Consider the following 10,530-nt stretch of genomic DNA (forward strand, 5'->3'; position numbering starts at 1 on the left):
GACAATGATGAAGTGAGAAATATATTACAGAAAATAAAATCAAACAGCAAATTTAATACATACAAGTGAAATAATTCTGATTTCATAGTTTTTGGTTGATGGCAAGTGTTTAATTTTTACTGTAGGTGGATGGGGTTGTGCTAGGGGAATTTGGACTCGTGATGACTCGGTATTTCTAAAATCCTGGCCGAGGCCCGACTCGTGTTGCTTCCATTTAACTGTTTCAAGTCCCACTCGAATGTCACACACTACATTTAACTTCGTGGGGCCCCATTGAACTAACTAGCTGTCATAAAGGATCACACAAATCTGAGTGTTCGCTCAAAAAAAACTTTAAACTGGCTAAAAATGGTCAGCTGCTGATGGGTTAGGGAAAGAACAGACTGAAATTTGGAGAAGATTGGGCTCTCCTATAATGACAATAGAAACACTCATTGCATGCATAGATCTCTACTTAATTATTCAAGCATTTAGATACCAGCAGCCACTTTTTTTCTGTATGTTTCAATCAAGGGTGAAAAAACACCTCAGTCAAACTGAATATACAATAGACAATGTCTGTGTAATCCCTAGTTAATATTTATAAGCAAAATAAGAAAATGTATTTCCATTTCACTTTACATCTAGGAATTACACACGTGTTGTGTCTCGGTGAATCACCATTCAAGTTCTTGTAACAATGTTTTGGTATCTCTGGTAGTTTAGATCCTTTTTGAGGTAAAGAGCCTTCTAACAGTTGATGTGGGGGTCAGCCGTTAGATTTCCTTCAGGTCGCAGATTGCTCTCTTCTGGCAGTTTGGTGAGAATATCCACTCCGTCAGGTGTGATGACCACCGTGTGTTCAAACTGAGCCGACCTGCACGAATGTCAAATTAAGAAAATGCAATGCATACGTGTAAGATTTTAGAGGAATAGTTCAACATTTGGGGAGCTATACTTGCTCGCTTTCGCTTATACTGTACCACTCTTGTCTGTGTGGAAGTATGGAGCTTAGAGGCGATTATCTTAATGTAAGCATTAACACTGGAGGCAGGGGGAAACAGCTAGTCCAGATCCCTCTAAAGTTTAAAAATGGGCCTAACAGCACATCTAGAGCATAGATGCATCAACGTTGTATCTCATTTGGGTAAAATTCACACACAAAACAGTAATGTAGAAACAACCACTTGTGGTTTTTAAGTGCTCTAATGATGCCGGCTGGGAAACAATTAAAAGGAACACGCCAACTTATTGGGACTTAAGCTTATTCACCGTAACCCCCAGAGTTAGATAAGTCCATACATACCCTTCTCATCTCCGTGCGTGTCCTAACTCTGTCTGGGGCCCCCACCGCTAGCCTAGCTTAGCACAGATCCTGGAGGTAACCGGCTCCAACTAGGCTACTGCTCCCAATAAGTGACAGAATAACGCCAACATCTTCCTATTTACATGTTGTGATTTGTATAGTCACAACGTGTACAAATAACAAGGTCACATGAGACACAGCCATCTTCTAACTGTATACATACTGGGAACTATATTCTCAGAAGGCGAAGCACTGCTACTTGGGGCGGAGTGATTTGCTCGCAGCACCGGAGAAGCCCCGTGGTGAGGAGCAGAGAGTAAAAACGGCGCTTTTCAGGTGTTGCGAAGGGTAAGTATGGACTTATCTAACTCTGGGGATACGGTGAATAAGCTCAAGTCGCATTAAGTCGGCGTGTTCCTTTAAGTCGTGAAAAAGTGTTTTGCTAACAAATGCGCAGCCAAGATATTCGACCACGTACCTTTTATCGTCTGCAGACACTGCGGTCCACTTGTCCTTCAGGATTCTAAACTCTGCAGACCCCTCCATCAGTATGGGCTCTACACATGAACAGACACTATCAGCCCCAAGCTCATACACAGCGGCAGCTTATTGTGCACACAGAAAGTGAAAAAGGTAACTTGCCTATTGTGAAAGACATCCCTTCGTCCATGGTCAAGCCATTGTCATTAGCTGAAAATAAAGAGTAGGAGAGGATTCTCTTCATTAAATAAAAACACCTTTTGGCAACGTGGGCATGGTTTTCGTTTTACTTTTTTTATTTTCCCTATTTCAGTTATCAATTTCAATTGTGTTACCACCCAGCTCTTGAGGGGATGGGGAAACAACATACAACCTGGTAAAACTTAAGTTATTTATTTGTGAAATAAGTTTGAAATTAATTGACAAAAATCAGGGGAAAAAGGCCTGTGGATGCAGTTTAAAATAAGAAACAAATACAACCAAAAGAGGACTCTTAACCACTAACTACACAAATGAACCTAGAAACAAAAGCTCACTTATCATTTCAGAACAAACACACCCCTAAAACTAGCGTATCTAACATAAAGTATCTACAAACGTCTCCTCGGTAGGTCTTACAACAAAGCACCTCAATCTTAAGACATGGCAAGTTTTTGACATTCAACTAATATTCAACAAAGCACAGCCAGAGACAAGTTGGCAGGCTGCTCAAGTGAAATCCCAGCTTGCCTCGCAAACTAAACAAGTCTTAAGAGTCTCTTCTAAAAGTCATCTGCTATCTAAGCTATCAATATCCCAGAGTTGAAGGAGATTAACAGTAGAATGACTATTACAGTACGCTATACACAACATATCCAGACAGCCTATACTTGATTACAAGGACACAAACACACGCAAGGGCAGGTGCTCCTGTTGACGTCTCTGCTGACCACAGACGCAGACTTACCATGATGCCAGATCTCAGGATGGCAGTGAAAGTAGGAACCTATCCCATGTCCAATGAAATAGGGACACACCTGGAAGCCACTGGCGTGAGCAACTTCACTGTCAGAGGAACAAAAAATATCAGTTGGCATTTTAGAAACAGTGAATGTGATTACAAAGTACACGTGTTTTAATGAGTATACATTGTGTGTATATTTTGTGTGTGTGTGTGTACCTGATAGTGTTTCCTATTACACAGAGCGGTGCACCCGGCTTGCAGGCAGCGATGGCCTCATCTCGGCAGCGCCTGGCTGCTTCTACCAATCGCTGCCCAACCTCATCCACCTGGCCAATCAAGAAGGTCTCTGAGGTGTCGCCATGGTAACCATCCAAATACACCTATCACGAATAGGCAGACGTCAGTGCTAGGAGCAGTGTTGTTCTGACTGGTTAGCGTTTACAGTGATGTCATTTGAGTTTGTCTGCGTGTCTGTCAAGGCATCAACTCACAGTGACATCAACGTTGATGATATCTCCGTCCTGAAGTTGCCGACTGCAGGACAAAAATTAAATTAAGTAAATTATCCCATTTCGGTATAGGGCAAAAACTGAATGGTGCATACAAACACAATCCCTTACATGTTCAATAATGTACAACTTTTACGTTAATACGATTGATACTGGGCGTCACCATAGTACCTCCCCTTTTAAACATAGCGTATATACAGTATATCTATAGTTTGTGGTTATTAGATTTATCTAAGAAGACATATTGTCCCATAATGAATTCTGTTTCTCCAAAATGATACGGTCGTTTCTAAACTTCTCAACCAAGTTCATCATCCAAACTTTTTATAAAAAATGTCCAACATTTAAAGATGTAAGTTGCCATGATTCATTTGAATGTGGTTAGTGTGTTTTACTTTTGAGATTAAAATGAATTTTCTCAGTGGCCAGGTTTTATTTTCCCATATGTAGAGTCTCATTTTGGAAGGAAACAAATGTCAAGAGAAAAATGGCATACCATTATATTAAACATTTTAACAACAGTACAGTTAAAAATATATATTTAGCCCAAATTTATCTAAATAAAGGGTTTCATTAGAACATCTTGCTGTATTCAAATGCAGTTGTGTACATCACAAAGAGTTTAAAACTCACTGTATGATAGTCTCTCAAATGAAGAGGCTCGTGGCTCAGGACAAAACCTTTTTCTCCATGGAGCCCGTGGCATGAAAAGTTCAGACACTCCTCATCTAAATTAATTACATTAATTAAATTGAATGCAGTATAGAAGTGGTGTGTACCTTTTAATTTATAGTGAATGACTGCTGTATGACTGCTGGCTGTCTCTATGTTAGTCCTATGTTACCTGCCTAGGGACTGCAGATGAAAAGTAGTTATTTTTACTAATTCTGGCATATATACATGGTGTTTTTTTATACAACAATGTTCATAAATATGCATGGTCCCTATTAAAAAAAACCTAAAAAATAAAATAAAATATAAATCTAAATGATGAGTGAATGTTCTGCCCATTTACCTGTCAGGTATGCCGTGGCAGACCACGTTGTTCACAGATGTACAGACTGACTTGGGGAAACCCCCGTATCTGAGAGGGGATGGGTATGCGTTGTGCTTGATTGTCTCCTGGTGCACGATAAAGTCTATTTCATCGGTTGTCATACCTACCTGGAAGTCACAAATAAACAAACTTGTAAATAGGGCTGGGCGATGTGAAGAAAATATCACTATATTTTTGACCAAATACCTTGATGTCAATATTGTGACGATATTGTAGGGTTGACAATTGGTGCTTTGACAAAATATTTACACAATGACATTTGTGATAAATCATCATCAATAATGTCAGGCAAATAATAGAACTGCTAGAAAAGTCTGGTCAGTTCTGAAAATGACATCGCTTTATTGTAATGCAGCCTTTAAAACCAGGAAAAGACAACACGTATGACATATTACGATATCCAAAATCTAAGCTAATATCTAGCCCAGCCTAGCCCCTACTTGTACTGATTAGGTGTTTACCTTCAGACTGCGTCCAGCTAGTAGCAGCACATGTCTGGCTAGCTGACATGCTCTGGCAAGGCCTTGGATCTGCTCTTGGTCTTTGATCTCTATGTAGTCTGGCCATTCTGGGATCAGCCGGTCGCCTACATAGTCAGGCCGCACAATGTGCTACAGTTAGGGAGGAGAGACAGGATACGAAGGGTGGGTCATATTGTTGTCCCGAGGCTTCATATAAAAATCAGATGAATTATGTAGAGATAGAGACCAAGCTACAATATAAAATGATGTCCAGTAGGGGGAGCTGACTTGCCTGAGAAAGGCTAGAAACACCTGAGGCACTGTACCTTGGGTACTGCATAAGCAGGTCTGACAGTAGCTGGGCGAACTACACTGTGACAACTTTTCCACTTCCTCCAAAAGAAGCGGCGATGTTGCTGACACAGTACGGCTGTGGGGGGGCCACAGCTTCTTAAAAAACAAACTCTTCGCAGGAAACCACCCAGTCCTAGAGAACAGGAAAGCAACACAATGAAGGAGAAAGTGTTCTCTTTTACAAAGCTTTTGTGCGTAGAATCGTCATTGGTAGAAAGTGCTCTCCTTTAAGTCAACTGAGCAGTGACAAATGTGTGAGGAAGGATCACAGAGGAGCTATGAGCGAAGATACACAAGAGCAGCCTTCCCGGAAGCTGTGCAGGTGAACGTTGCTAACTCCGCCGATGCAAGCAAGTGGAGGAAGCAGGGATGCAATTTAAGAACCTTGGATGCACCCATGGTGACCTAGAGGTGTGATACTATCACCGACCATGTAATTGCAACTTTACCAGTTTGAGTCTTTGGGCCGGGGAATTTAGCATGTAATCCCCCTCTTTCACTATCCAATAAAAGCTCAAAATGATATGGGAATAGAACAAAATAACATATGTCACTAAGTAAGGGCCACAGGCATTACATGAAGACCACAAGCTGCTTTGTTTAATTTTTTTTATTGTAATTATTTACTGTACTGTTTGACTACCGAAAATAATATTGAGCAGTTCATGACATATCTTTGCCACACAACAAACTTTCACCCATAACAAATGTTGCAGTCAGTGCACCAGTATTTCTATTTAAATCAGTTTTGCTATGCATGTTAATGAATAAGACCTTGTACATACTAAAATCCACCATTATTATAAAAACCTGGGGTCAGTGTTTATTATTCCAGCATAGCAGTGCTGGTTAGCGAAGCTGCAATGTACAGTCTGCTGTGTGTGCACTGGGAACTTGGAGGCCACAAGGTGGGGGTGAAATCATATGCAACGCACACTCAGTGGCCACTTTAATAGGCACCCCTGTACAGTCCAATGACAACTGTTTTGCCATAGTCTTATGATGTCTATGTTTTAGCACCGAGGTCATAGTTAGCGGTGGTGTTGCACTGGACAGCGTGCTATTCAGAGGTGTTTCTAATATTCGGTTGGATGTGGAATCAGTCAATAGACTTAGCCCCAGGGTACACAGGTTAGCTTCACGTTACATTAGTAAGCTAGACCTAGCTAGCAAGCTAACAGCGGTCGGGAAAACACCGCCCCTTTACTTACAAAATGTCAAGAGGTGCCGTCATGTTTTATGTATTTGGTTTGCGTTACGTGCAGACGCTAATGCTCGCAGTCTATCTGAGTGTGGACCGTTTGGACAGTGTTCGTAGCGCAGTACCTGATCTTGTTGCAAGTCCTACAGAACAGTGCGCCGCCATGGAGTTGTATTGGTGGTCACGTGGTGTGGATTGGAAGTCACGTGATGCATGACGTCTTAAAAAGTTTACATTCGTTGATTGAAATCATAGACTAATATAGTCTATGATTGAAATACAGAGTAGACTACTTTGCACTCTCCAATTAATATGAACTATTAGTGTCGTTTTTTTAATTAATTTTCTTATTTATTTTCCCTCAGTCCTCTCTTCTTTCTATTATATTACATATATATGTAAAGAAGATATATATATATATATATATATATATATATATATATATATATATATATATATATATATATATATATATATATATATATATACATATATATATATATATATATGTGTGTGTGTGTATGCTATAATTGCAATAGAATGAAGAGAGGAATGAGGTAAAATAGTTATGTATACTGTCACTGATTTATTTTGGAGCTGATAGTGCTGTAGATGTTTTTGGAAGGATCTATTTGCTTAGTAATTTCCAGAATGTGTCATGCCTTTATTGAAATTTTGATATGACAACCTTACCTTGTTTAAGTTACATCATTCATATTATCATAATTAAAAACTGTCACTTGAATCAATGTTTTATTTATTTTTCCCTGTGAAGAAATGTATGCACACATTTTGACATTCTTGAGCCTGGCGTGTGCCCTCTTCTATCCATAAATCATTTATGAGGTAGAGGAGGGACCGTGTGGCTTTCACGTTTCTGTTCTTTTCTGACTCACCAGTGCTAACCAATGATGCTTACCGGACGCATGCAGCTTTACATAGAGGTAAATTATCCCATGTCGGTATATGTCAGCTAGCACGCCTTTTGATATGACTGAAATGCGATAATCGCAAGCTTCAATGGTAATAAACTCAGACAACAAATATGACAAAATGTGCCCTCTGGATGGTTCATTGGCTATCTGACAGAGGACAGGGAGTATAACTGTGTTTTGTTTTCTCCCACAGGAAAATCTATAAATCGAAATGGAGTCACAGAGTTTCTAAGTACCGATCCGTTATCGGCCGCTCGAGACAGATAAAGGGTTCCAATGTCAGGGTCATTCCAAACTTTTTGTCTCTCTACTATGGAACCACAATTCACACAAGGCCCTGTGCTCTGATCGATAGCTCGTTGGAAAAGAGAGAAAATCTTGCCTTGTCTTGGTAGTGGTAAAAAAGAACCTAGGCTTGAGATGCTAAATGTTGCCCATGTAGGCCTACATTCGTCACACCTGCCTATTTCTTGTACCTGAATAGTTGTATCCCACACTGATTTAACCAGAACAATAAATGTTTCAATAAATCAAGTGGATCATTATGCTGTAATAAACGTAATGGTGGTACTTTTACACTTAATTCTGTCAAAACCCCATAGAGTTCTGTTGGGCTGAAACTTCTCCCTGGGTTTCGGGGGGCTTCTAGAAACAATCCCCCGAATGTTGGTGTTGTTGATAATTGTGTCAACAACTTCTTTACTTTCCTGTGTTGATTCAACAGAGATATTGACAGAGGAACAAATGAGTGTTTATATTTGTTCTTTCTGCAGAACAAATATAATAATATATAATATAAGTTTGTGTTATCTGGAGGACAACGAACGGGAAAAGACACGGATAATGTTTTGTTTTTTTATACATAGGCCTATTTATGAATAATTTCAAACATATTATGTCTGTGTATGTTTCGTAGCAGAGGCATTTGTCCACAATAAACAGTTTATTGTCATTAAAATATGTTCAGTGAACCAAAGTCGCCTCCATCAAACGTCAGTTGTCAACAATGCGTCACCAACTGGGGAACTCGGTTATCAAAATCCAGCCCAAGTTTTCCACCTCTGATTCCCACAGGACGTTACGTGAATGGTGACGTTTTCACCTGGAAAAACGTTTTTCCAATGTCCATGAACGCACGGATAGACTACAATAGGGGAGGAGGGCCCAAAAAGATGCTAGAATGAATAGCTGTGGATGCAGGGTGCTGTAGAGAATGCCTTTCTCAGGGTCCAGGATTTTGTGCTACACACCTGGCTTTAGTTTAGATTTTGAATATAGGCATTCTTGCGAAAATTGATGCCGAATTGACAATTTGCTTCAAAGTTTTCGGAGTTGAGAAGCGCCATGAAGTGAGGCGATAGCCAGCAGGCGCCTGCCCCGGCCGCTAGCTCGTCGCTCGGCCAGTCCTGCTCAGAGACCCCGCTGTAAGCTGGAGGTCTCTCAGACCGGTCTCGTAAATAAGAGGCTTTTATTTCGCCATTGACGGTTTGTTTGTTTAAATATAAGTTGTGGTTCCCGTTAATCTTATGATGATCATCATAAGATTAACGGGAACCATGTGGTTAACTGTCTTTTCGGAGTTAAACTCCACAAGCGTGGACACACACACACACACACACACACACACACACACACACACACACACACACACACACACACACGTCCACAGCGCAGCAGGCAGAGGCGGGGGAGAGAGAGATACCTGTTTCTCTTTGGGAGACTTGTTCAACTACTTGGTCAGAAAGCGGCTATTAAGGCTTTGGGTGCTCAGTCCCCTTTTCCCCCTCCAGTGCGTACACACGTACCTGCTTCAGAACTGGTTTTGTGACATTCACCTTTGGTCTGTATACAGGTATTAGCATGACACTGATGTGGTCAGAAGGGCCGATGTGGGGGAGGGGGAATGGCTGGTATGCACATTTTAAGGTGTAAACCAAGTCCAGGGTGTGGAAATTGGGGAGAACAAGTCTTGAGATCTGCATGGTTGAAATAAAGTCAACTGAAAACATCCCTCAGCACAAACATTAACTATTGCTATATTCCTGGAATTGTTGGAACACAGCGAGTATGGACCAAGGGATAGAGGTGAGCTATAAAGAAGAGTCTACAGGAACAGTAGACTGTTTTCACAGCAGTAGTAGCCATTAGTAGCCTACTAATGAAGTTGCACTAGCATATACTGTACTAGTAGTAGGAGCAGAGGTAGTAATATACTATAAGTAATAGTAGTAGTAGTAGTAGTAGTAGTAGTAGTAATTAGTGATAGAATGTAACAAAGTACATTCACTGTATTTACCGTAAGTACAATTTTGGGTTACTTGTAGGCCTACATATGAGTAGTTCCATTTTATTAAAAGAAAATACATATAATTTTATACCTACTTCTACTACACTATAGCTAATATTGTACTTTTTACTCCACTACATTTATTTGGCAACATTTTTTACTTTACAGATTTAGATCATTAATACACAATAAATGATGATATATGATGTCCATTGCGTCACCAATGCTCTGCTGTGCCACGTTACATCCTGTAACGCCCTGCTGTGCCCGGCTATGACATGAACTACAACGACTACCATTGTAGTCACTGTTCCATTATCTTTATTATGACTATTATTGCCACTGTTCATCACACCCCCAACCGGCCCCATCAGACACCGCCTACCAAGAGCCTGGGTCTGCCGAGGTTTCTTCCTAAAAGGGAGTTTCTCCTCGCCACTGTCGCAATAGCTACTGCTAATGCTTGCTCTTGGGGGAATTGAATTGTTGGGGCTTTGTAAATTATAAAGTGTGGTCTAGACCTACTCTATCTGTAAAGTGTCTCGAGATAACTCTTGTTATGATTTGATACTATAAATAAAATTTTATTTAATTATTATTATTATTAAGCTACCCAGCAGTATATAAAATAGCTCAAATTAGGCCCTCTTAACAGCTGCATAATTAGTGATGCTTACACATTAAATCATCCAGTGATACAAAATCTATTATTCTAAAATGGGCCATTTTGCATAACGACTACTTTTACTTTTCAAGTATATGTTGATGCTATTATGGAAGATTTTAAATACAGGACTTTTACAGAGTAGTTTTACACTGTGGCATTATTACGTTTACTTAAATAAAAGATCTAAGTAGGCTACTTAATTCTTCCACCACTGAGAGCTGGCCGGTTCCAAAAACAAAGACGTTTGTGAACCTGTCTCTTCATATCAGCGCATGAACAGCAGAGAGAGAAAAAAAAAAAAAAAAAAAAAAAGAGAGAGAGAGTGCACGCGGGCATCTTTCATGTGGGGCA

General features: G+C 40.2%; 1 protein-coding gene across 1 annotated transcript; it reads right to left on the bottom strand.

The window, feature by feature from the left end:
- metap1d (methionyl aminopeptidase type 1D (mitochondrial)) lies at window positions 1-6,500 on the bottom strand. Its single transcript, XM_039815275.1, has 10 exons — window positions 6,416-6,500; window positions 5,062-5,222; window positions 4,736-4,885; window positions 4,233-4,381; window positions 3,200-3,242; window positions 2,925-3,088; window positions 2,712-2,809; window positions 1,928-1,975; window positions 1,764-1,842; window positions 1-856 (listed from the first exon to the last, which is right to left on the bottom strand). The coding sequence occupies exons 1-10, from the start codon at window positions 6,453-6,455 to the stop codon at window positions 730-732; spliced, it is 1,059 nt and encodes a 352-aa protein (XP_039671209.1). The 5' UTR covers window positions 6,456-6,500; the 3' UTR covers window positions 1-729.
- Window positions 6,501-10,530: the final 4,030 nt, after the last annotated feature.

The sequence above is a fragment of the Perca fluviatilis genome, chromosome 11 (assembly GCF_010015445.1).
Source record: "Perca fluviatilis chromosome 11, GENO_Pfluv_1.0, whole genome shotgun sequence".
NCBI lineage: Eukaryota > Metazoa > Chordata > Actinopteri > Perciformes > Percidae > Perca > Perca fluviatilis.